The 26,394-nt window shown below is 42.6% G+C and overlaps 1 protein-coding gene across 12 annotated transcripts in view; it reads right to left on the bottom strand.

Annotated features, from left to right (window-relative positions):
• Nucleotides 1-3,634: 3,634 nt before the first annotated feature.
• The window catches only part of kmt2cb (lysine (K)-specific methyltransferase 2Cb), a 99,060-nt gene continuing 76,300 nt past the window's right edge, over nt 3,635-26,394 (bottom strand). For 8 of the 12 annotated variants that reach the window (XM_036138200.1, XM_036138210.1, XM_036138207.1 and 5 more), the window contains 21 exons: nt 25,716-25,782; nt 25,570-25,630; nt 25,188-25,420; nt 22,616-24,265; nt 22,263-22,454; nt 20,905-21,069; nt 20,670-20,799; nt 18,055-18,202; nt 17,782-17,966; nt 17,465-17,601; nt 16,912-17,185; nt 14,069-14,208; nt 13,283-13,393; nt 12,078-13,197; nt 11,858-11,994; nt 11,619-11,761; nt 9,306-9,480; nt 7,269-7,385; nt 7,097-7,170; nt 5,200-5,308; nt 3,635-5,100 (listed from right to left, as the gene is read on the bottom strand). In XM_036138200.1, coding sequence (XP_035994093.1) covers nt 5,008-5,100; nt 5,200-5,308; nt 7,097-7,170; nt 7,269-7,385; nt 9,306-9,480; nt 11,619-11,761; nt 11,858-11,994; nt 12,078-13,197; nt 13,283-13,393; nt 14,069-14,208; nt 16,912-17,185; nt 17,465-17,601; nt 17,782-17,966; nt 18,055-18,202; nt 20,670-20,799; nt 20,905-21,069; nt 22,263-22,454; nt 22,616-24,265; nt 25,188-25,420; nt 25,570-25,630; nt 25,716-25,782 — 5,461 coding nt within the window. In that variant the 3' untranslated portion in view covers nt 3,635-5,007. The remainder of the gene's footprint in view (nt 5,101-5,199; nt 5,309-7,096; nt 7,171-7,268; nt 7,386-9,305; nt 9,481-11,618; nt 11,762-11,857; nt 11,995-12,077; nt 13,198-13,282; nt 13,394-14,068; nt 14,209-16,911; nt 17,186-17,464; nt 17,602-17,781; nt 17,967-18,054; nt 18,203-20,669; nt 20,800-20,904; nt 21,070-22,262; nt 22,455-22,615; nt 24,266-25,187; nt 25,421-25,569; nt 25,631-25,715; nt 25,783-26,394) is intronic. The other 4 variants (XM_036138204.1, XM_036138211.1, XM_036138202.1 and 1 more) reach the window with 3 other exon arrangements.

Genomic DNA, 26,394 nt, shown 5'->3' with positions numbered 1-26,394 from the left:
ACCAACTTCAGATTTAGATTTTTTATTTTACTGTGTAACTGTACTGTGTGTCTGTTCCTTTGTTTAATGTAGTTGGTTTTTGTTATTATACTTTTTTAATGTATCTGTTGTGCTTCACGGTTCCAGCAGATTTTTTGTGTCAAAACCTTAAGTTTTCCCTCTCTAAGGAGTTATTTTTTTATAAACACAAAAAAAATCAATATGCAAACAGCAAGTAATAGATGTATACATAGATAACTGACACGTTTATAAATGGATGGACGGATGGTACAAGGGATATTTATCTCAAAATCCCTTTTTATTCTGCCATTTTCTTCCAAAGTTAGCCAAACCTGCTCCATAATCACACAGCGTTTGAACTCTCTCACTTTGCTGCTGAAAATTCCCCAAAAGAGCAACAAATAAAATAATATTCTACTTCTATTATATATTACCCTGAAAACCGAAAGCCAGTGTTTAAATAAATGCTTGTTTAGATATGTAAATCTATTGTGAATTGAAATTTTTTAATAAAAGGGAAAATATTAGAGATGTTTGCAAGCTCGTGGTTGAATGTCACAATAAAATCTTGTCTGCTTGCACCGTTGTTCATGGCCATTCATTTAACCATAAAAAGTTAAAACTGTCTACAGGTACCTAAAAGAAGTCTGAAAATGAGTAATTTTGCTATAAGTAGATGCAAACATTTACTTTCAGGCCCATAAATGTGTGGACTCAACTGTATTGTCTTCCTAATAATCTGAGGTTATTGTGCTGCAAGCACCTTTTTAAAATCCCAACAAAGAATAGACTTTTAGCAAGGCCAACACATTATTTTTGTTCCAGAACTTTAGAAACTAAGCCTTGCTGAACCTTTATGCTTGGAGGTCATTGTCCTGGTTGAAGTCTCAGCTTTCTCACTGATGGCATGAGATTTGCTGATACTTGACTCGGTCTTGCCTTTCCCTGCTGCAGGTTTCCAGTCCCAGAGGATCACTGACCACCAAACATGCTTTACTGTAGGCAGTGGGTTCATTTCAGTTCTTTATTCTTCCTCCTACTGACCCATTGACCCAAAAAGTTTCAGTATTGAATCGTGGCTCCACAGAACGGATTCCTAAAACCTGACTTGCTTATATAGCTGTGAGCAAATTGAAGCTGAATTTTCTCGTGCTTTCGGATCAGCAATAGTGCATTTGCTGGAGTTCAGGCATGGAGCCCTTCAGTGGTTAATATCGACCTTTTACTGTTTAGTCCGAAACCTCAGAGGCTGCCGCAGCCAAGTCCTGCTGCGGGTCTTTTGAAGTCGGTCACCGTTTTATTTGGATCTCTAAGAACAGGGTTCCTACAGCATAAGGCAAGGTAAATTCAAGACTTTTTAATGCCACTTGAAATAAAAAGTTAAGACCAACTTCACGATAAACAAGATAAACCTGGTTGCGACAACTTCACCCAAATGTTTATTTTAACATAAACCATTACTTTCTGGCTCAGTAAACATGTTAAAGATTTTGAAAAACATTCCATATAGGAAGAAAGCTAAAAAACACACAATTTACAGATATTTTTTGAACAACTACTGAACTGAATTCACAAACTTTGTTTTGTTCCCTACTAAAATAAACTATAAATCAGTGCCAACTGTTTTTCACAGCTATGGTCCGGCCGCAACAGTTTTTATTGGTTCCGCTATCGGGACGGAACCAATAATGGTTACATTGAGCCGTTCGGTAAATTTAAAAAAAATATAATTGTGTCAATTATTTTACTGTTTGGTAAGTATTACAAAAATAAAATCCTATTTATGACCTGGTAACAATTTTAAGACCTAAGAAAGATTGATTTAAGACATTTTAATGCCATTTAAGGCCTTAGTTTTATATTACAGAATTCAATGCCTTTTAAGACTTTTTAAGGATCCGCAGGAACCCTGAAGAAAATTAAGGTTTCGTCAATGTCAATGTCAAATTTATTTATATAGCACTTTAAAACAGGAACTGCACCAAAGTGCTGTACAAGAGTGACAACAACAGAAATGAATAAAACAAAGTATCAAACACTACTTTAATTAAATGCTAAAGAATAAAAATAAGTTTTAAGAAGCAATTTAAAATGATCCAGGCTGTGGGCAGATCTAATTTGGAAAGGTAGATTGTTCCATAGAGAAGGAGCAACAGCAGAAAAAGCCCGATCTCCTTTCCTCTTAAGTCTGGTCCGAGGAACTGTTAGTAAAAGCTGATTATTAGAACGTAGGGTTCTGGACACGGGCTGAAATTTTAAAAGTTCCAGAAGATAAGGGGGAGCTAATCCATTTAAAGCTTTATAAGTTAATAAGAGAATCTTAAAATCTATTCGATAAAAAACAGGCAGCCAATGTAAAGAGGCCAGTATGGGCCTTATATGGTCACGCTTCCTGGTTCCTGTAAGAAGCCGAGCCGCTGCGTTCGTGCTACGTTTAGGTCGCTCCGTCCATGTCTGTGCAAATCATCCTTAAAACCCTTTGAACAATGCCCCCGTCTTGGTGACATTTTTTGAACACGGAGTGAAAGGTGTTGAAGAAACGTGTCCAAGCAGGTGGAGAAAGGTGTCAGGTGTGTTGTGTGATAATAGAGCATCAGCGAGAATGAAAGGTGTAGAAGACGGGGAGGCGAGACCAGCGACGCCGTCTGGCTTAAGAGACAGCAGCCCTGGGGAAGAGACAGGAGGCAGAGCTGGAGGTAGCAGAGATGAGGATGTTGAGGTTCTCTTTGGGAGCGAATAGGATGGAGAGAATCAGGAAGGAGTACATCAGAGGGACAGCTTGTGTTTTGGAGATGAAGCCAGAGGCTAGACTGAGATGATTTGGACGTGTGGAGTACATCGGTAGAAGGATGCTGAGGCTGGAACTACCAGGCAGGAGGCCTACAGGAAGACCAGAGAGATTTATGGATAAAGAGAAAGAGGAAATGAAGAAGATGGAGAAGATAGGGTCAGATGGAGACGGATAACTCGCTGAGGAGACCCCTGATTGAGAAAAGCCCAAAGAAACGAACATATCCTCTAAGAAAATAATTTCAAATTATTTTAATTCTAATGGCGGATGGAAATAACTGAGGATTCACTTATGATTTATGAAACAAGAGAAATGGGAGAGGTTTTTAAAACAACCCCTAAGAACAGATACGCAGTGTGTAACATGTAAAATAGTTTATTTTTGTAAATGTTTCTAAATTCAATTCCACAAAATCCAAACCTCATACTCTGTACACTTCAAAAGGCATTTTCAAAAATAAACAACAAAAAAAAGGAGGAGGGTGGGGGGCGGGGGGGAACAAAAAAAAAAAAAGATCTCGACTACTTTACACGACCAAGAAAATGTAGCACAAACACACTGGCAGGATAATGTAATATACAAGAGAAGAAAAATATCCAAGAAACAATTTTGTTACAACCATTCATTGAGAAAATATATACAATTGAGTTTTGAGAAAGATAAAAAAATACATGCCATATACATTACAAGTTCTAAGACTGTCTGCAAAATTTTTACAGTCGACTTGAAATTGTGCACGCAAAAAACTCGTCTGTTTCTAAGCATGTGACTTTGTGAAGTGTCAGTATAAGAAATATTTTTGATTAAGCAGAACGTCGTTTCTGTCCAAGAAAAGGTAGAACAACCCCCGGTTCCACATACAATTCTCTCTGTCGCACACTGGTTCATCTACGTTAAAACAGATGTTTGCACCTTCCCCCCCCCGACCCTCCCCCCCAAAGAAGTAAAATAAAAGCACTTTGCTGCTCTTGTCTAAGATACAAAGTTAAAAAAAAAAAAAAAAAAAAAAAAGCTGTTTCGGGAGGGGGGTGGGGGGGCATTTAACTCCTAATTCACAGTTCTTTAAAATCAGACCTGATTAACAGCAGACAGATCACAACGATCTTCCTCTCTGAAGAGTCCTTTTTTTTTTCTTTTTTTTGATTCTGTAACTGATAACTCGTTAGTCAACAAAAATATTTCTTTTTGAGTGGTCAAAGCATGTGTAAGTCACAAAAACACTACGCTACAATACCTTACTTTTAATACAACAAAAATACTTTGTGAATTATTGTGGTTATTTTACAAATTCTGTACAGCATAATCATAATATATACTCTCAAACCGAAATAACGTCCATCTTAAATAAATTTCAATGACAAATAAAACAAAACAAAAAACAAAAAAAAAACAAAAGTTTTTTTAAAAACACCCAAACATCAAGAAAGGTTAAGGTAGTATTTGGTCGGTTATTCCTATAGTTTTCTTTATATACATTTGTACAAAAAAGGTAACAGCATGTCTTCTTCAATCTTCCAAAAACAATAAGCCTTCTTTAACTCAAGCTCGTCATTTTGAGAATAAAATTCACTCACTCAGTAATAAATACAAAACCTCTCAAAAATCCACACAAATCACATGACGGAGACCTATGATACAACTGACTCATGGAATCAAGTATTTAAACGTTTTTCTGTGTGTAATGTTTTTTTTTTGTTTCTTTTGTTTCTTTTTTGTTTTTTTAGTGCAAGTTAATATTCCCTTCACGGTATTTCATTGCTGTACATTCCTCATTCAGTGATGTCTACATTTAGTCTAACGGCATACATTATTATATAACAAAAGGGCCTGCCCTTAGTTAGCAGTAAGGCCGCACCCTGCACAGTGCTTTCTCATTCGCTGGTGGATTTCTGCACCCCCATGTACACCACAAATAAACGAGCAGATACATACAGACAGATGGAGGCCTTGTGTACGACAAAAGCCTCTTTTACATATGGCACAAGTCACATCCTGCTACCGTGTTGGATTTCTCCTCCTCCAGACGCTTTTTTCTTCTTCTTCTTCTTCTACCCCCTGTGATCCATGATGATCTAACCCTCTTCAACCCTTCTGGTGATTTTCTTTTGTTAAAACGACTTCAGTGTGGCTTCGTTTTTTTTTTTTTTCTTCTTCCCCCTCTGTGCAGAGATTATGACACTCACTCGCTCAAGCAAGGAATGGTTTCGATGTTTAGCTCAGTTAATCCACTTCCTGCACTCAGGAGCTCGGCAATGGCAAGCAATCTTGTGCTGGCCTTCGATGGCGTCGAACTGGTAGTCAAAACACAGCTGGAAAAAAAAGACAACAAAACAAAAAAAACAAGGGAGGGACGTTTTACACCCATATTTATGTATAACAGTTTCTGAAGTCCTTCAAAAGATACCCACCTCTTCTCCTTTTTCCACTCTGCGAATGCAGCTGATGATGATTTTGTAGCCTCGCTCAAATGTAACCACCTCAGCGACACAGTTAGGGGCACATGAATGGTTGATGTATCTGTAGAAGAAGAACAACAGAAAATACATATACAGTATTTATGTCACACAGGGTTCCTAAACATTTTTTTAATGTAAAAATTCCACACTTTTCTAGACTCAACCTTTCAAGCTCCAAGTTCATTACTTTAGTTTTTCAAATATCAAATAAAAACTACAAATATATGGGAGACACAAAGCTAGAAGGACAAAAATAAAAATAAAGGAGGGAGGGAAGGAGGAAGGAAAGGTTGGAGGAACGGAGGGAAGGAAGGAAAAGAGGGAAGGACACAAGAAAATAAGGATGTAAGGGATTGAGATGGAAGGAAGGAAAGGACAAAAAAAAAGGAAGTGACACAAAAAAGGAAGGGACACGAAAGATAGGAAGGATGGAAAGGAGGAAACAACACAGGAAAGAAAAGGAAGGAGGGAGGAAAGAAGGAAGGAAATGATGGAAGAAGGGAGGTAAGGACACAGGACAGGTATGAAGGGAATGACCATGAAGGGAGGAAGGGAAGGACACAAGCAAGAAAGAAAGAAAAGTGAAAGAGGAAAGGAGGGAGACAGGAAGGAAGGAAATGATGGAGGAAGTAAGGTAAGGACATAGGAAGGAAGCAAGGGAATAACAACGAATGGACAAAGGGAATGACAAGGAAGGGAGAAAGGGAAGGACACAAGCAAGAAAGAAAGGGAAGGACAAGAAAAAGGAAGGGACAAGAAAGAAGGGAAGGACGGAAAGGAATGGACGACACGAGAAAGAAAGGAAAGGAGGGAGGTGGGAAAGGAAGGAAATGATGGAGGAAGTAAGGTAAGGACACACCAAAGGGAGAGAATGACAAGGAAGGGAGAAAGGGAAGCACACAAGAAAGAAAGTAAAGAAAGAAAGGAAGGACAACATTTAGCCAGTGGAATACGGAATAAAGTCCACAAATAGTTTTTTCCCCTTTTCATCCATAGTTCAGACCTGAAATAGTTTGTTTTATCTTAACTTTAACAGAGAGGTTTATCTTTTTCTATAGAGCGGATTACAAACAGCCTGTTTTTAGTGTCTGGCTGCAGGAGCGCTAGTTTATGTCGGAGCTAAGAAGAGTGCACCACTTTCAGGAGTATATGTGCGCCAAGACAGATGCATTTAAAGATGCATTAACCTCAGACAAAGTTTGATGTTACACTTATGAGACAAATCAGAGTCTAGACGCTACTCAATGGCAACTATTCCAACATATGCTTTCTTAAGGAAGTAGAGAACCATCTAGAAACTGTCTAATAATGTCACAACTGGTCGGATAAACATGCTGCATGTTGCCAATGTGAGTTCCTGGGACCAAAGCTTAACCCTGATCCTTTCCACTAGCCGCTGGAGCAGAGCAGAGACCAATATTACAACCTCTGCAAGCAATGAGGTGATTAATTGTATTTTCTTCCAGGGATTACATAACCTCAAAGAAGGCAGTAATTACACGCACAGGCAGCAGCAGCAAGCCTCGTTTGTTTCAAATTTAAAATCTGTTAATATACCTGGAGGCTTGGAGCTGTTTCTAATTGCATCTTGGTTCATAACCACCGTGAGATAGTTGTGCGCCACCTGTTTAAATTCCTACAATTACGGCTTAAAAGAACACGCTCAGCCTCTCTCTGCCTCCATAGGCAACTGAAATCGGGAGTCCACACACTTTGTTTAAATATTTCCAATTTAGTTAGTGAATCTTCCTGACTTTGTTTGAATGAAGCAAAACATAGGTCTAAAAGTGACAGGTTTTTTTTTGATTTACAGTTCGACACACTGATATACATTTGATGAATGTCGGACCTTGCAAGCCCTCCACTTTGAGTGGCATCCACAACATGTTCGCTGTCGATGCGGAACATGAACACTGCTCGGTTCTGCAGGAGAAAAATAAACTGTTAGGTTCAATTAAACACCGAGAGAAAAAAAAAAGCTTAATTATGCTGTGTTTTTTTTATTTTATTTTATTTTTTACCTGAGATCTGTAAACCTTTGCCTTCCTGATGGCCACCTCATTTCGGAGGACCGTTCCATTGTACTCAATCACCATGGTTTGCTTTTCGATGTCTCTGGCAGCAAACAGCCCCAGGCCCTGCGTAGACATATCATTTTACAAACATTTGATTGATTTGAATCAGAGGACTCAACCTAAAACAGAGTTTACACCCATCAGCTCTACTACATACCACCCACATACCACTATAACTGAACTGGTTACATTGGGATATGTGCAATTCCTCTCTATCCATTGTTATCGGTAATTACTTACATTTTTCTCGAAATACTCCATTTATTTATTCATGCACAGATTACATTGCCTATTTTACACGTTTTTTGTTACTGTTTATTAAATGATAAATGGCCTGAATTTATTTAGTGCTTTTTCTAGTCACAATGTTCACTCAAAGTGCATTAGACTAAAGGTGCATTCAACCAGTTGCACTCACTAAGGTGGACACATTGGTAAACCAATATGCAGATCAGTGGGCAGCTGGGGGTTAAGTGCCTTGCCCAGGGGCACATTGACATGTGATGGAGGAAGCTGGAATTCAACCCACAACCCTACGATTGCAAGACGTGTATTCTACCCACTGCCCCAATAACAGTTTATGGCTTTCTCTGTCGTTCACTTTTCAGCTTATTTTATAACCGTCCGAGTCACATAGATGCCACCTGGTTAATTACTCTTAGTGGCTTATTCATATTCACATTTTATTGTTTCATTTAAAACTCTCTTTTTTTATTAATTATTTTGTCTTTTGCTCATTTTGTTTCTTGGTCTGGGAACCAACACAATTTTGTTTCAATTTGTAATGACAGTCGATTAAATTTTAAGTTTCTTTGAGCAAATATAATTTTATTATAGTACAAAAAACAAGTCTTATAAATTAGATTTCAGTTACTTTATGCCTAGAGTAGGTTACGTGTAACTATGTCAACCTAGCATGATGTTTCCAGACTCTGGCATCTGACAGCAGTGCCATCGTACCAAGGTTAACCTGCGTACAGGTTTGCAGGTAGCATCAAAACTTTTAGTCAAGTAAAGAAATTCCTGTTTTCAAGCCAGACCACATTTTAAGAGCTAGTAGGGAATTATGTAAAACCTTTATTGTAATTGACTAATAAAATATTGACAAAGTATTAGATGACTGAAAACATTACATTTAGGTGCAACTTAATGTAATTTAAAAACCACTTCTAGAAACCTTTGAAGTATTATATTATAGTATAGTACATTTTACAGCTTAATAGTGAGATCACTAAATTCAGGATTCCTTTATGCTTTGTATTTTTAGCTTTCAAACTTATCAAGAGACAAATTTCAAAAGTATTTCAATTTCAATTTAAAGTCTTAATTTCAGTATTTTTTTAATATACTGCACATTTTTATAAAAGACAAGACAACGCTGTGGTGGTTTCCGATCCACATCAGTTTGTTAAAAGGCGCTGGATCATTTATGTTTGCCAGTTAAATTGGGTCCAAATTAAAACATTTTACACTTTTGATGTGTCAAATCTGGACTGCATTATCCTTCTCTAAATACAGATTCTTTAAAGCACAGTTTGTAAATGTTTTACAGTTTTATCCTGGTTTTAAAAGTAAAAGAAAAAAGAGTTTTACATTGAAAACCAAACCAGACCAAGTTTTTAAAGTGACACACAGGTCACATCCCTTCCTTCATCCAAGAAGATCAAGATTGCAAAAAAGTTGTGTAATAGTCCTGTTTAAAATTGTCTGTGGGTTGTCTTACTTGTTTGATATTTGAAAATAACTTTGAAAAAAAATCACTGTAAGAGGCGCTTCATGTTACCATTTTAATACCAGAATGAGGACTAAGAGCCTGTAAATTCAAACATTTTACCATCCTCCATCTTTTTTCTTCACTCATCCAGATCTGGATAGTGCTATAAGCAAATCAAGACTGTCTAGGAACCCTGGAAACTTTTAGACCCCACAGAAGCCCTGTAAGAGCAACAGCTTAAATGTTTAAATCAACTGCAGTCGACTCACCTGAATGCGGGAGCGAGCCAAATAGACGTTGCTTCTCCACTCGCTCTTCATCCAGCGGTACTGGGAGGACCTGGGGTGCACAACGGGGGTCTTGCTATGGGGAACCCCTCCTTCACCTTGCGCCACGTTTTGATTAGACCTGGCACTGCTGCTGGACACAGCCTGTGGTTGAGGCCTGCATGTCGAAGCAACGCGGCAAAAAAAGGGGACATGTCAACTGCAGTGCTCTGATTTTTGCCGTGAGCATTCACACTGTTGTGATTCTGTTTCTGTTCTTTATTATTTGGTATTTTCATAGGTTTAACATTCAGTTATTTCTATTTCAACCAAATTACTTTTAAACTATTCAGCCAGAGACAGACTAACAATGTTAGCATTTCAGCTGCTAATGCTAGCGTATACACAGCGCTAATTCTAACATACAAAGTGCTAATGCTTACATACACAATGCTAATGCTAACATACACAGTGCTAATGCTAACATACACAGTGCTAATGCTAACATACACAGTGCTAATGCTAACTTACACAGTGCTAATGCTTACATACGCAATGCTAATGCTAACATACACAGTGCTAATGCTAACTTACACAGTGCTAATGCTTACATACATAGACATAATATAAGAGTAGACGCGTCATTGGGCGGGTTCTGCCTATGCTGCGATGCGTCAGAGCGTCCGCCATCTTAAATGTGGCAAATCTGCAGTTACTCAGTCACTTAAACAGTATCAGAGGGACTTTAATCTCTGAATATACTTTGTATTCGTAGTATTTTTTTGTAATATTACAAGTTTATTTTCGTACCCTTTAGCTTCATTCTCCTGAATTTATTCTCCTAAAGAATAAACATATTTAAAATAATCTAACCTGGCCCTATTACTCCAGGAGTGAAATAATTCTGCAAACTGTGATTATTCTGGAAATGTTCCCCCTTAATTCTCATAATATGATGTTTTTATCATAACATTATCACTTTTGTGTTTGTTTGTTTGTTTATTTTTACTTTATTGACCTAGGACTTTTTTTTCTCATATTATTAATTTTACCTCTTTAATACTCCCCCAAAAAGTCTGTTCCAAAAAGTTCACATGTGACACGGTTTTATGAAATAATGAAGAACACAATGTTTAGATTTAACAAATTGATCCTTATATTCATAACACATACACACACACACAAAAAAAAAAAAATATATATATATATATATATGTGTGTGTGTGTGTGTGAGTGTGTGTGTGTGTGTGTGTGTGTGTGTGTGTGTGTGTGTGTGTGTGTGTGTGTGTGTGTGTTTATTGCAGCACAGGAATGAGGCATCTTCTCTGATCCACGTTCAAAATAACAGAACCCAACTTTTTTCTGCCACATACAATATGGCGGTGACGTTGACGTGCAAATCTGCGCCCTATGACGCGTCTACGTATATATGTCTGTGCTTACATACACAATGCTAATTCTAACATACACAATGCTAATGCTAACATACATAGTGCTAATGCTAACATACACAGTGCTAATGCTGTTAGCATAGCAGCCAATAGTAATGTCCAATGTGGACTGAAAATTTCATCCATATATTTTGTGGCATTTATCGCAATAATTATAAAAGTAACAATGAAAAGTAGGCCCATAAACACAAATACTGATCCAAAATAATAAGAAAATTATTAAGCTGGCTACTTCAGTACACCAGTTAGATTAAGAGGTTCAAAAGTACCCAACCAGTTTGTGAATCATGTAAGGTAAGCAGCCCACTTACCTTACATGATTCTCCCTGCATTTTTGTACGAAATACAATTTCCTGCCGTGTTATTTCACATCTTCCTTTTGTTTCAACGACGTGAAAAGACACGTTCTCGTTGTGAAACAATGCTTACTATGCATTTGGCCCTGCAAATAATCCAATAATGACCCAATAATAACATCACCCACTTCCAAGTTATGGTATCTGGTTATCAGGTAATGTGGTGCCAAAACTACAAACCTCAGCATGCTGGATGCTTAAAACTGAGATCATGTCCTACTTTCTGATCAATTTGGTTAAATTATTATGTGACCACTTTTTTAAACCTTTATTTAACCAGATTAAAGACCCATTAAGATAGAAACCTCTGCCACAAGAGTGGCGGGTTTTTGTTTTTTTAAGTGGCGACTTTGCAGCAAAAGTATAATGTATCCCACACTGAATTTACACCTTTGGTCTCATTGCATATGCACCGGTCTGAATGGGACTCAAAGACTCAACGTTCAACAAATTCACTTTCATTTCCTCTGGTTTACATAGTATAAAGAAGCCGATTTCAGTTCATTTACCGTATCACCAGCGAAGTGTGGGAGGAGCTTGTTTTTGCCTCTGCGCGTGCACACCCGGCTGGATTGAACATGAGAGGTAATTCCACAAGAGGGTTGCGTCCGTAACGGAACGAGTACCTGCCACACGCCTCCACTCCTGGGAGCTGGAGCAGAGCCGTGCAAGGAAGAGGAACATAGTTTACACACCTGGCAACATTATAAACTCTTAAAGCAACAGCGACCCAGATTTCGTGACGAACCGATTCAGTGATTCTGGTGACTGCGGGGACTGTGAGTCCAAAGAGATCCTCTCCTTTCAGATACACAGGAAAGAGTCTCAGAGTGCCTGACTCAGCTCTTTTCTCAGCAACTGGACCGAGCACTTTTTCCCAAACTCCTAACGTAAAAGACACACAAGCACAAGCTGCTTAGGAACAAGCTAAACTCAGAAAATGGCCCAAAAAAGTATCCTTTGCTCACCTTTAGGAGAGGTGTCAGTCAGGATCAAGTCTTGGTAGCCTTGTTCAACGACTCTGATCATAAACTCTGGAAGCCCGTCGTTGTCTTCCACCGAACAGACGTAGCGGCACCGGCGATTGCCGTGGCGCATGCTCCAGTAAATGCGACAGGCCTCGTAGCCGACGGGGAAGATGGTGGTGGGTGAATGGAAGGCGGACATCTGTAGCGGGGTGAGTTGCCCTATCGCGTGCAACACCAGGCTTCCTACCCGAAACGTGTAGCCCAGCTCGGGCTGCTGCACGGCCGTGGCAATCTGACGCACCTCGTCTCTCTGGACGTAGACGCGCCGGAACACGGCGAAGCAGCGCAGCTCGTGCTCCAAGGCGTGCCCCGCCGCCCCCCGGGGCCTGTGGGCGTGACACAGCATGGTCTTGTCTTTGAAGAAAGTGCACTGGGCCTGGAGAGCACAGGTGAAATGGTAGACGTTGGTGCAGCGCAGGCGGTGGCAGCCGCTGGTGGCCCCGGTCTGCTGGCAGTAGGCGCAGCGTATCGTCTGACCGCGCCGCAGAGCCAGCTCCACGTTGATGAGGGCGCCCGCCTGCGTCTCATACACCTCGGTTGACCAGAGCGCACAGTTCAGGTGGACCCAGACGTCGAGGTCCAGGTTCAGCAGCCGGGCCGGCCCGTCGGTGATCCCGTCTCCGAACTGGTGGCAGAAACAGCACCGTCGCTTATCTTTGAGCAGAGACGGAGGGCGCAGGGACGCTCCGAGTTTCTTCAGCAGCTCGTCGATCTTATCTTCCTCTGGCAGCTGCGAATTCATTCTCTGTGGCAGGACCACCTGGACGGACCACTTTCTCCAGCGGAGTCCCTTCTGCCTCTTCCCCTGGTGCCAGCCGTCATGGGACCGTGGCCGGGCCTTAAGCTTCACTGTCACTTTGAGGGCTTCGGATTTAGACTCAGTCTTGGGTGTTTCTCCGGCTGTAGGGAAGGGGATGGGAGGAGTGGACGGGGGAGACTGCTTGGGCTGAAGCTGGGCAAGGCAGTGAACGTCCAGCGAGGACATGTTGTTGCTGTACTGATGCTGAGTTTTGCAAAAGCCCTCGCTTTGCTCAGAGCCGGGGAGAAAAGACATGGACTCCTGAAAGTGTTAGAGCAAATGTAGTCAACAGTTTGGCATTGTGACCATGTAGGTTTTTAACCGTATGGGTTAGACGGGTACAAACCTTTGTTTCCGTGGGAGGTCTGGACTGAGGCGACGAGGAACAGTAGAGAAGGAAACAGCTTTGACTACAGAAGACCAGGTTTTCGTCTGATCTCAGACGGCCTTCGTATTCCTAATAGAAAGAAACATGACGTTCAAGTGCCTAATTTCAACATATACCAGGTAAAAAAAAAAAAAAAAGGACCAAGCGAGGATAATTTATAAAATAAACGCAATTTGAATCATCTAAGAAGACGTAGGCCTGAAACTACATGCTTCACAGGCTGATTTAACTCCAGCAGGAAGGATTTGTAATATAAGATCCCGTGTTCGGTATTACTGCAGCGATGGTGGCCTTCACTATGAAAAATAAGCTACAGTAATATGTTATATTGAACGAAGCACGTGGTCAATAAACCTGCCCTTGGACCATCTCCACTCAACCATAAAAAAAACAACAACAACAACTCATAAATCAATACGAAGCAGCTTCTTAAGGATGTTTTTCCTAACCAAGAGCTGAGATCTCAATTAAGCGTCGGATTGCCAGCAGTATGTATTACTAACCCAGACGGCACTGCTGTGTTGCAAAAGCAAGCGTGTATATTCAATAAACTTGTCATCACTCAGAAAGGGAGGAAGAAAATCCTATAAAAATGGTTAAATCTTTTTTGCAAAGCAGCTAAAAAATGCATCATCATCATCATAAGTCAAGCTACCTACCACAACACAGAACAAGCCTGATGGTTTATTTTTGACATTTCATGCGAGATGAGAACCAAAGTTTTCTGCCCAGTTTGTTTGGTACCTTCATGTGAGCAGGGAGATCCTTGATGGCTTTCTGCACTCCGTTTCCCAGAACCACCACTTTGCAGTGGCAGCACCAGTGGGGTTTGCATCCAGGGCTGGCCGGGATCTTATGGTCCGCTCCTCGAGCTACAGCAGCACCTGAGGCAGCAAACATCAATTTAGTGAACTATATTCTGACATCGATATTACTCTGCAGGTGAGATGGTATGAGTTAGTATGTATATGCATTAGTTTGTCCCGTATACAGTACGTACACTCATCACTGGCAGGAGCATCATTATGAGCTGGTTTTTAGGGAAGAGTGATGATAGAAAACATTTTTTTATGATTTTTACAAATAAACCAGGTGCACAAGTTGCAATTAATTGTTAGTAGGGATGGGCAGGATGGACCAAAAATATCTTGATATTTTTAGGCTTTTTCCTAATTGTCTCACAGGTACAATATCTAACAAACAGATGTAGATAAATATGAGAAACGGCTGAAAAACACCCCCGAGATAAAAGTATAATTCAAACATCGCGATACAAACGACATAGTCTCACTTTACATCTCTTTAAAAAAATCTTGCTATTTTCAAAATCTCGATATATTGCCCAGCCACAATCCACAACAAATTCATCCACGCGGAGTTAAAACTGGACACACAGGCTCATATATTCATACCCCTCCACTAAAGTTTGGATGAACATCCTTTAGTGAGCTGCAGAGAAGCCGTGCAGTTTTATAGGCATGAGCAGTCTTTTCTGGTATGGTAGCAGTGATTTAAATCAGCTGCATTTTCAATCAGATTTTAGTTGGAGCCGTTCCATAAGCCTAATGTCAGCCTGCTAAATCCAGTCCAATCAGAACCAGGCTATGTCACGACAATAATATTTAGCATAATTGTCATGTTAAAAGTCCTTATTAAGTTCAAGTCTTGAGCATCTGAGTCTATTTGTTACCATCAGATGAAAGTAGATCGATTGGGTTGTAAATGATAAAAGAAATGGACTGAAGTCATACCGACGACTCAAAGCCTTTCTACCAGGGAGACATATTTACACAGCTGCACTCAGAAATGTGCAGGTTCTTCTATCGCGTTAAATGGGAGTTTTTCTTTCCACTGTCGCTTCATGCTTGCTCAGTATAAGGGATTGCAGCAAAGCCATGGACAATGCAGACGACTCTCCCTGTGGCTCTACGCTTCTCCAGGAGTGAATGCTGCTTGTCGGGACTTTGATGCAATCAACTGGTTCCCTTATATAGGACATTTTTGACCCAATCTGTATAATATGATTGAACTTGACTTTGTAAAGTGCCTCGAGATGACATGTTTCATGAATTGGCGCTATAGAAATAAAATTGAATTGAATCATCTTTAAGCTCGACTCACAGCGGCGCACACGGACAAGCCAAATGCTGTCTGGAGAAGCGTTTTCTGATCACAGGAGATTAATATCGACCTATTCTGCCTCAGTGACTGGAAGAACATTTGACATGTCGAATGTTCATATATTAACAACATATCGACCCTTCTGATTGCAACAAAAAAGTTGGGGTCAGTCTCTTTGAGCCTTGATCCTCGAAAAAAGCGCATTGCCTCCTTCTGGGCCGGGGGTCAAGTGGAGGAGTTTAAGCATCTTGCCGTCTGGCTCACATGTGACGATAGGATGGAGCGGGAGATGGACTGACAAATTGGGGCTTCATCCGCAGTAATGTTTACATTTTTCTGGTCGGTTGTGGTTAAGAAAGAGCTGAGCCAGAAAGGGAAGCTCCTGATTTTCCAGTCTATCTACGTTCCAACCCTCATCTATGGGCAAGTGGTTTGGATCATGAGTGAAGGATGGAGATCCCAGACACAAGCAGCCAAAACGAGCTTCCTCCAGAGGGAGGCCGGGCTCAGCCTCAGAGGCAGGGTGAGGAACGCTGCTATCCGTGGCGAGTTTAAAGTAGAGCCGCTGCTTCTCCGCTTTTAAAGGAGCCAGTTGAAGTGGTTTGGGCATCTGATCAGGATCCCCCCCTGGGTGCCTCTCTTTGGAGGTTTTCTGACCACGTCCCACTGTGAGGGAAGACCCAGAACTCAGTGGAGGAACTATACAACCCGTCTGGCCTGGGAACGCCTCAGGATCTCCCAGAACTGGAAGCTGTCACTGGGGAGAAGGATGTCTGGGTTTCTGTCCTGGACCTGTTGCCCCCGCGACCGATGCGGGATAAGCAGGAGACAGTGTGAAGTTTCTCTCCAAATTGGTAAGAACTTACAATCATAGGTTGGGGTGTATGTACGTAACTGAGCCCGCATGTACAACTCAGACATTGTGGTTTAGAGAAGTTCACGAGTTAAAACTTGTCAATCATTTTATTGTCGTTTAAATTCACTAAACAGTTTATCATTCCATTCAAAAGTGGTTCAAATGCATCAAAGGAATAAAATTTAAATGAAATTCAAGCCAATGACGAGTTCATGTCAACTTCTCGTTGGCTCTGACTTTCTTTTGCAGGAAAGACTCATTTATGATCAATCTGTCTGACAAAAAAAAAAGAAGAAAAACAAGAACAACTCTACAGGACTAGAAACAAAGCGGAACAAATGAACACGGTCACGGCTGCATTTCACGCGATGCATATTTAATCGAAAATGTTCTAACTTGTTTAATTACTCCCAGTACAACAACTCCCCCTTAGAAAAAAAAAACAGAACAAATTGGTTTATCTTTGAGTAAAAAAGGAAAAACTTTCATAAAGAGGAGCAACTGCGGCATTTCTTCACACAGCCTCGTAACGTGTAGCTAAATCAGCCATGAAGCTTCAATTACAGCCCTCTCAGCGAGACTCGAGCTTGATTCGGTTTAACTCCCTCACCTGGGCTGTTGGGATGGAAATGGAAAGGATGCGCCTGCTGCTGCATCATCCCCTGCGGTCCGGCGGGCCGCATCATCTGTCCGGGCCGGCCGTGGAGAACCCCGTGCTCTCCTTGTCCGTGGAAGAACATGGGAGGCCGCGGCTCCATGCCGTGGGGACCCATCCGTGGACCCATGGATAACGGGGGCCTGTCCGGGGTGCTGCTGACCTCATAGCTGCTGGGGATCTTCACACACAGGAGGTCTGAAATGGCCGCTACTACACCCGTGATGTTCTAAGAGAGAGAAGCGCACACGTACGAGCTAAAGTTAATATTCTTACTTTGTGATGTTTTGAGAAGGAGATGACTTGTTTTGAAACATCACACTAACCCTAACATTTCAATCTGATCCCTATAGTCTCTAAACCCCCAAAAATCCCGGCACTCAGCTTATGAACGATGAGTTTGTAATAATTTCCTAAACAGATTATGACTAGGTCTCATGTAACAAAGCAGAGGAAGTGGGGAAAAAGTGTCTTAGTCTGCGATTTATTTTAGTGGGAGCCAGTTTACCTCGGCTGCAGCTGGTCTCAGCGTGATGGCAACAGAAACCAGTCCTTGTTTGGAGTCATTAGATATGGGGCCAAAGGGGGAGCCAAAGAACATCGAGGAAGGCTCGGTCTTGATGTCCTGCAGTTTGATCTCTGACCCTGAAGAGTTTAAAAACAACAACAGAAGAGAAAAAAATCAATGAATGAAACCTGATTTTTTTCTCAGACAGGCAACAAACTGCATTAACTGGCATTAAATCTCCCGTGTTCAAACTACCTCATACATTCTAATTAATTATGGACTCTGATTGAATTATGCGGCATCGTGTGGGTGTTCACCTTTCCCATCAGGGGCAGGGAGCATGGGGAGCACGGGAGACAGGCACGGGGACGGTGGCTCCTCCTTCACCAGAGACAGGTCTGGGTAGCGACTGATCTCCATGCCGACCACGCTCTCGGGAGACGAGGAGGGAACGAAGCTGTCGGGCGAGTCTCGGTCCTTGCAAGGCTCCTGTCCTCTGTTGCTGTTATCGCAAAATGAAGTGTCGCAGTCAAAAACCAGAGCTTAAAGCAAATAATCCACATCTAACAGTACTTTCATTGACCCTTTACCTGAGCTCCTCCTGGTTGTTATGAGGAGGGGTGGGAAGAGACGCTGGGACGTCCACAGTTTTGGGTCCTTGAGCGATGGCCCGGGCCAGCAGATCTTCCTCAGCTCTGAATGGGACGTGGAGGGGCTTCGGCACCAGGCCTTTGGAAACTAATTCAAGAGAAAATAACTTCCATATGACAGCAATACTTGATGCATTTTTAAAATATATGTTCTAAAGGTTTAACTTCATGTTTGAGAGACAAAAAAAAAGAGGAAAATACATGATTAGTGCTTTGGAGAGACATTCAAGGGTCCATACCTTATTTGTGTTTTTCTGATAAAAACAACATGAAGCAGTGCATAAATGTAAAGTGGAAGGAACATAATACATAATCTGAACGTATGCATTTACCCCGTTTACTGTGATACCACTAAATGACTGCCTTCACCTAATCAGTAAATAGCGTCTGCCGGTGTTTACGTTCATCGCCGTACGACTCCAGCTGCTCTGAGAAGGTCTCAGAGGTTTAATAGAGAAGCAGCATCAGGAAGACCAAGAAACAGAAGACGGATCGGGATGTGGAGAAAATGCCAGCGAGACCTACTGAACCTGATATTCACGGCACCGTCCACTAAAAATGGCAGAAAGAAAGAGCCTCAGTCAGAGAAGCAGACAGGAGGCCCATAGCAACTCTGAAGCTGTAGAGACCCACAGCGCAGACCGGAGACACTGTTGGCCGACAGCTAGATAAGAAATTCCTGGGGAAATTTGAAAAACTATTAAGTTTTGTTCTCTATTTATCAGATTTGTTGTGAAGAATTGCAAAAAAGAAGATCATTGATGAAAGGAGGTCAACATAACTCTCCCCCCCCCCAGTTTCTCACAGGCTACGTAGGAGAACACGGTATATGTGGAAAAAGGAGCTCCGGTCAGATGAGAGCAAAGTTGAAATTTTTTTTTGGCCGACATGGAAAAGGGCACGAGAGGCCCAAAACTAACATTGCATCTGAACCTGTACAAACAAATAACAAAATAAATAAATCCAGTATGAAGCACAGTGCTGCAGCAGGCTATGAGGATCTTGTTGTTCAGCAGAACGAGGAGCTGGTCGGAGCTGATGGGAAGATTAGCAGAGCTAAAGTAAACCTGCGCCAGGCAGCAAACCCATTTTTGACCCAGAGGAGGTTTACCTTCAGCAGGGCGACGCTAAACATTGGATTTAGTGCTGGGCAATCAAGATTTTTTTTAAAGAGATATAAGATGAGACTATATAATTTGTATGTTGCATTAGAATTACACTGCAAAAACAGAACTAAAAATAAGTAAAAACTTCTTGAAATTAGTGTTTATGTCGTTGATTTGAGCAGGTAAATAAGATTATCTGACACTGGAATGAGTATTTTGACCCCTAAAATAAGATGTTTAGATATACTGCACTTGAAATAAGCTGATAGAGATAAGTTATTCCTATTTTAAAGGCAAAAGTCTTATTCTATTGGCAAATCATCTTATTTACCTGCTCAAATCAAGAAAAAATGCACTAATTCCAAGTACATTTTTCTTATTTTCAGTTCAGTTGTTGCAGTGTAAACATATATATTCCAGTAAGGCGAGTCATGTTTATTTATAAAGCCCTTTTCAGTAACAAGACCAGTCAAAGTGCTGCACAAAAAAAAAATTACATAGGAAAGAAAAACATTACAGAGGAAAGCACATTTCAGTGGAATAGTAGCAGTAGGTTAAGATATGAGAGAAGATGGACTCCAAACTTCAACATTAACATTTAAACGCAACTCTAAACAAATAGCTTTTTAACCTTGATTTAAAGAAACAGGGTTTCAGCACTTTTACAGTCTTCTGGGAGTTTGTTCCAGATTAGTGGAGCAGAAGAACTAAATGCTGCTTCTCCATGTTTGGTTCTGGGTATCTAGAGTAGATTTGAGCTAGAAGACCCGAGTGATCTGTAGGGTTGATACAATGATAACAAGTCTGATGTATGGATAGTGTAGATAGGTAGTAGGTTATTCTTCAGCTGTTTCTCCCATTTATCAACAGCTGTTTGTTAAAAAAAATGTGCCTGTGAGACATTTGGGATGAAGCTTTAAATCAGAGATACCCTTTTTATAATTACTTATTGTGATCAATGTCCCATATCGCCATTCAGCCTAAAAACATCGCAATATTATTTTTGGTCCATATCGCGCAGCCACAGAAGGTCGAGATTAAAGCATATTCATGAGTTAGAATGGTTGAAAGTCCAGACGTAAATGCAGCTGAAAATCTGTGGAAAGACTTGCAAATGGATGTTCGGACACTCGCCACACAATCTGACTGCGCTTTGGTAACGAGTTTCTACAAAGAAGAAGGTGCAACATGTTCTCTCTCTAAACGTGCAGGTTGGTAGGGACAAACACGGCACCGAACGGTTCCCAAGTATAAAAGGAAAGCCTTTTCCAGATTTCTATTTGTAAAAAAAAAAAAAAAAAAAAAGATTCCTTCCCCCATCAGAATTATGCACTACTCCAGCATGTAATACATCAACGACCATAGTTGTAATTACTTTTGTAATGCCGTGTGTGTATATATAGAGGTGGTTAACGGTGGTGCAGGTGTTTAGTCTTCAGAAAGGCTTACCCATGGCTGCTGCTTTGCTGGCCAGCTCTTCAGTCGTAGCAAAACCGTTGATCATCTTCTGTCGATTCACGGGCGGCGGCGTCGGAGGGAGTGATGCCGGCGGTGTCGGTGGATTGCTCAAGTTATTCTGCTGAGGATTCAGAACCGATGCAGAGTCACCGCACGCTACAACACGCACGCACTGAACAGAAAGCCTTGTATTTAAGCGTCTTCTTCTGTAATGAATGAACAGTACCTTATAGGCCAACTGGGAGTAATAATCTGAGACTCCATCCAGGGAGGCGCTACCAAAAGTACCAGACAAAAGGTTTTCTCCGTTGAGCTGGCCGCTGCCGTAGGGAGCAAAATGGGCAAAGTTCACTCCAATCAACGGCTCCATGAGGGGCAGCAGGGAAAGCTGCTGCGTGAAGATGGAGAAACAGAACAATTGGGAGGCTAAGGATAAGGACTGGAATAGGAAAATCAGCACGTCGCCTGTATGTTGGCGTAAAACAATGTTTCGCTTTAAGACAATGGCCCTCGTGTAGCTCTATTCAGAAATACGTTAAGTTTCCGTTTCGCCCTGCCAATCAAGCTTCCATTAATGTGCTCAGATACAGCAGTCTGACCAGACACACTGCAAAAACGGACCTAAAAATAAGTATAATGTTAAAATTAAAATTATTGTATCTGTCCTTGATTTGAGCAGGTAAATAAGATGATTTGCCAATGGAGTAAGATTTTTGCACTTAAAACAGGAACAATTCATCTCCATCATCTTATAAGTGTAGTTGACTTATTTTAGGGGTTAAAATACTCATTCCATCGGCAGATAATCTTATTTATCTGCTCAAATCAAGGACAAATACACCAACTTTAAGAACATTTTACTTATTTTTAGATCCGTTTTTGCAGTGCAGCTGTTTCCGCTCCATGTGGAGGATGTCAGGGACAACGGCATCCTTACCTGGGATCATTTAAGCAAAAACGTGGCCATAACGCCTCAGAATAAAAAATAAAAAAACAGTTTTATTGGTCTTATGTCATGATAAATGTCTAAGAAATATGAATTTTAGGGTCTCATGGTTATAAGTCATAGTCATCTAAATGAGTAGAAATGCTGGAAATATCACTGCGTGCCATTAATCTATACTAGTTTGAATTTTTTAATCCAAGTGCTGAAATCAATGAACTTTACACACTGCAAAAACAGAACTAAAAATAAGTAAAATTTTCTTGAAACTAGTGTATTTGTCCTTGATTTCAGCAGGTAAATAAGATTATCTGCCAATGGAAAGAGTAATTTTAACCCTAAAATAAGATAATTAGATATAATGCACTTGAAATAAGTTGATGGAGACGAGTTTTTCCCATTTTAAGAGCAAAAATCTTATTCCATTGGCAAATAATCTTATTTACCTGCTCAAATAAAGTACTAATACACTAATTTCAAGAAAATTTTAACTTATTTTAGTTCTGTTTTTGCAGTGCAAATATTTGCTGACTCATTCAGATGAGACTAGCATCAGTAACTATTACGCATTTACACTCTTGAAGATTTTCAGCTTTGGGAGACGACGATAAGGAGACAGAGGACGACAGAAGCCCTCTTACCTGCTTGATTTGAGTCATAACGGCGTCAGGACCAGAGTGTATCAGCTGTCTCTCATCTCCTTCCTTCTTCCTCTTCTTGTAGCGGGACGCGGGTTTCTCCCCTCCCTTCGGCGGCCTCTTGTTCCTCCCTTTCTTCTTGTCTTGTTCGGGGAGCAGAGAGCCGGGAAACTCGGCGGTTCCATCGGAGTAGGCCTGCGGTGGGAAAACAAAAATGTTGGCGTCAAAAGTGTCGGTGAAAGTTCAGACTGGTCTATAAAAGCTTTCGGGGTGGAATCCCTTCGCCCGTCTCTGCCTGGCTGTGTCGCTCATCCTCACCGAGGCTACGTAGCTGTGCGATGAAAGCAGATACTCACCCCGTTGCTGTCTATGGAGCTTTGGCGGAGCAGGGATTTGCAGTCTGTGGGCTCCTCCTCCTCAGAGCGCAGGCTGTCCTCCGACCTCTGCTGAGGCAGGCCGGGTGGAGGTGTGCTCTTGTTCTTCAGCAGGTGTTTCAGCAGCTCGTTGCCAGCCTCGCCCTTGTTTGGACTTTGCCCCGCGGCGAATGGAGACGTGCTCCCCTTGTTGGTCTCCTCCTTCACAGGGTTCATCTGAGAGCCGATGGGCCCGTCGTTGGGCCGGTGACATTCGGTGGCGTCGGTCTGCTCCAGCTTTATGTTGCTGAGGATGCGCTCGTGCTCCTGGGCCTGGGCCCTCGACGCGTCCGACACCGCGGTGGGCTGTCCGGACTGCCCGCCGCCGGAAAGCTGCCTCTCCAGCTCCGAGTGGCTGGGCGTCGACGAGCCCAGTAAGGGGGACCTGGACAGGTCCTGCTCTCCGAACAGGTGGGTGTTTCTGGTAGGCGTCGAGGAGGTGTCGGAGACGCACGGCGTCAGCGGAGCCGTGAGGTCCGAGTGCGGAGTCGACGGCGTCTTGACCGAATCCGCGTCGTCGTCCTTCTTCTTTTTGCGGTTCCTCTTCTTTTTCCCTTTCTCGTCTGGAATGATGTTGGAGTACAGCTGTATGAGAGACTGACCCGAGCCTGGAAAGTTGGATGGCAGCGGCGTGGCGGGACTGCCTCCAAAGGGAGGACCGTCCCCCGGCATCTGAGGCATCATTCCTGGCCCGCTGAACTGACGAGGCCTTGGCTGAGCGTGGGGAAAGTTAGGGCCTTGCACAGCAACGCCGTCGGGCCCCAGACCGGGCCCCAGATCGGCCGGCATCATCCCGTTGCCCATCATGGGTCTTCTGTCGCCCTGGATGAAGGTGCCGGGCGGCGAGCCCATGCCGCGCTGCATGGCCTGCTGCTGGGGGAACATCGGCCCGAGCTGCTGCGGTTGCTGCATAGGGGCTCTCTGAGGTTGCATGAAGTCTTGAGGCAGCTCAGAGTTGAAAAACGGCATCTGAGTGAGAGGCGCTACGCTCCCGTCCGGCGCCATCATCCCTTGCTGCTCCATTTCCATACGATGTTTCAGGGCGCGCTGGCGCTCCACTTCCTGCATGAGCTGCACCCGCTGCCTCTCCTGCTGCTCCCTGAGCCTCTCCCGCCTCTCGCGCTCCTGGAAGCCTTCGCTGAAGGGGTTGTTGTCGTCGAACTTCACGCCGCCCGCCTGCATGGGCTTCACGGGGCCCGGCGGGGCGGCTGCGGCTTGGGGCTCCACAGGCATCTGCGAGTGCTGGGGGATGCTCCCCACCGGCATCTGAAGGGGCGGAGCTGAACCTGCCGCAGGTGCCTGAGGGGGCATCATGGGAGGCATCACCGGCCCGCCCATGGGCATGGAGGCGGCAGGATGCCAGCCGGGTGGAGGGTTGGGCATGCGGGGCGGTGCGTTGGGCTGGCCGGGGTGGAGGGGCATCTGCAGCATGGGGTTCATGGGAGCCTGGACCATTGGCGGGCCACCGGGAACCATGGCGTGGTTGCCCGCTGCCGGGTGGATGGCGGGCATGATGGGCGTCATGTTGTTCTGCTGCTGTTTCACCCGGTACTCCTCGATCAGCTCAGCATGCTCTTTCTGCTGCTTGCGAATCTGATGAGAGATGAAAATGGGTTTTGGTTAATAAGCTGCACGATTCAGGGTGGTTCCTGCACGTTTTTTTTCCTTCTTCCAAATACCGCACTTTTTTCCCAAACTCAAATATTTTGATATCTGTCAACAAATAACTATATGTAATGTAAACATTTAAATATATTTAAAAGGTAATAGAAGGAGAGCGAATGAATGGGCAGATGAACATGTGGATGGACAGGAAGAAAGATGAATGGATTAATGGAGAGGATGAACTCTCCAGATAAATGGATGTGGGCATGGACGAATCGGCCATCAAATATCCTGATATATGGATGAACAAAGAGACAGAAGGTTGGGATGCATGGCTGAATGGATGGATGAACAGATAAGAGTGATGGATAGATGAATGGATGACTAGAAAAAAATAAATAAAATGTACGAGAAAGAGGTGTGATCTGACACTCAGAAACTGTAGGAAGAGAAGAAGAAAGGCAACTCTGATTGCTACCAGCTATTTAAAACTCATCATGTACAATAACGGGATTAAATTTGAGAAAACCTTTTTATTTTCACACCTGAAACATACTTTTTTAATTATCTGCAGACTGTGCAGAAGCCCTGGGGCTTAAATCTGCATGTAATAGACGCTCTTAGAGTTATATTTTAGGAATATTGACACTATTTGGAGGTTTTAAATCCGACATTTCCGGCAGAGACGTACTACACGCTCTTCTGATTCACATTTTTTCTGTGTGTGGATAGTTTATGGGTTTGAGAGGAAAGACTGCATACAGCTCTAACAGACAAATACTATTTTAACGAGCAATTGCTTCTTTAGCAATTTAATCTTTGCTTACAGGTTAAAATATTTACACTCGGGGCTGGCTGCGTGCGACGACGGCAGAAGTCAGCGGTGGAGCTCAACAAGGCTTGCATTTACCTGCTCCAGCTGCTTCTGCACTACACCCTGCTGCTCCGTGACATGTTTGAGCTGCTCGGCGTCCTCCTCTGGGAACTCCCTGCCTGCTTTCTTAGCCGTTCTCTGCTTGGCAGACAGGGCCTTCTTAGACTTCCTGTGAGCGCCGATCTTTTCTTCCAGAAACTTTTGCTGCATTTGAAGTAGTTGCTGAGTCTCCTGGAGCCACTCCTCGTACTGAGCCCTCTGAGGATTGTCTGAGGGAAGAAAGATGGCGGGTTCCTTAGAAGACTTTACCGCATATGGAGCAAATATCTTAGATATACTTTAGAGTCGTAACAGACCTTCAGAAAAATGATACTTCAGAAAAGGGGGGAGAAAAAAAAGCAGTCTTTGGAAAACTCACTGACAAATCCCGGTCCGAAGTTTGGAGGATTCGGTCTTGGCACTTGGGTCAACTTGCCGTCCTGATAGAAAGATTGACAAAGATATTTTTTTTTTACACGTGAAGCTCAAACGTGTGGCTGGTTTCTGGAGGAAAACGTTAATTACCGGTCCAACAACTTGAGGAGGGATTGGTGTGCTCTCAGGACAAGGTGGCGCAGGACCAGGAGGAAATCTGTCAAACAGTAATATTATCATAAAATCCTTGTTAATGTTATTTAGCAGCTAGTGCTAATCATTTATTTAATAGCTCCCTGCAAGAGTCGCTCTCTTACTAGCACAATGCACAGGTGCCTCTCAACATAGAGCATTGTTGAAATTTGAATTTGAAATATATGGATTCAAAAAGTGAAACTCATAGTAAAGAGATTTTTGTTTTAAAACCAAAAAAAAAAAAAAAAGAAGGAATTTTTAATGCAGAAATGTTACGGCCTACAGGCCTAGGCAATCAGCAGGAAGACTGACGGTCAATGACCACCTTCTCAAGGATGGTGGCCGACATAAAGTCACTGCTAAAGAAGCTGTTCAGGAGGGCTGCATCTAAGCACCTTTATGGAAGGCTGGCTGAAAGCAAAAACTGTGGCAGAGAAAGGAGCACTAGCGAAAGGGATGGCTAGATTCTCGAAGGGATTGGGAAGCAAAGCCCGTACAAGAGCTCGACGCCGGTGCAGCTGGAGTCGGTGCTTCGAGGGACACGGTGCCTACGATATGATGCGTTTGTTGTGTCCAGCGACTTCTGACCCAGAGACGTCAGAAGCATCCTACCTGGACTGAGAGGGAAAAGGGC

This window comes from Fundulus heteroclitus, chromosome 6, assembly GCF_011125445.2.
Source record: "Fundulus heteroclitus isolate FHET01 chromosome 6, MU-UCD_Fhet_4.1, whole genome shotgun sequence".
Lineage (NCBI taxonomy): Eukaryota > Metazoa > Chordata > Actinopteri > Cyprinodontiformes > Fundulidae > Fundulus > Fundulus heteroclitus.
Note: the sequence above shows the minus strand (reverse complement) of the source record. Positions and strands in the feature narration are given on the sequence as shown.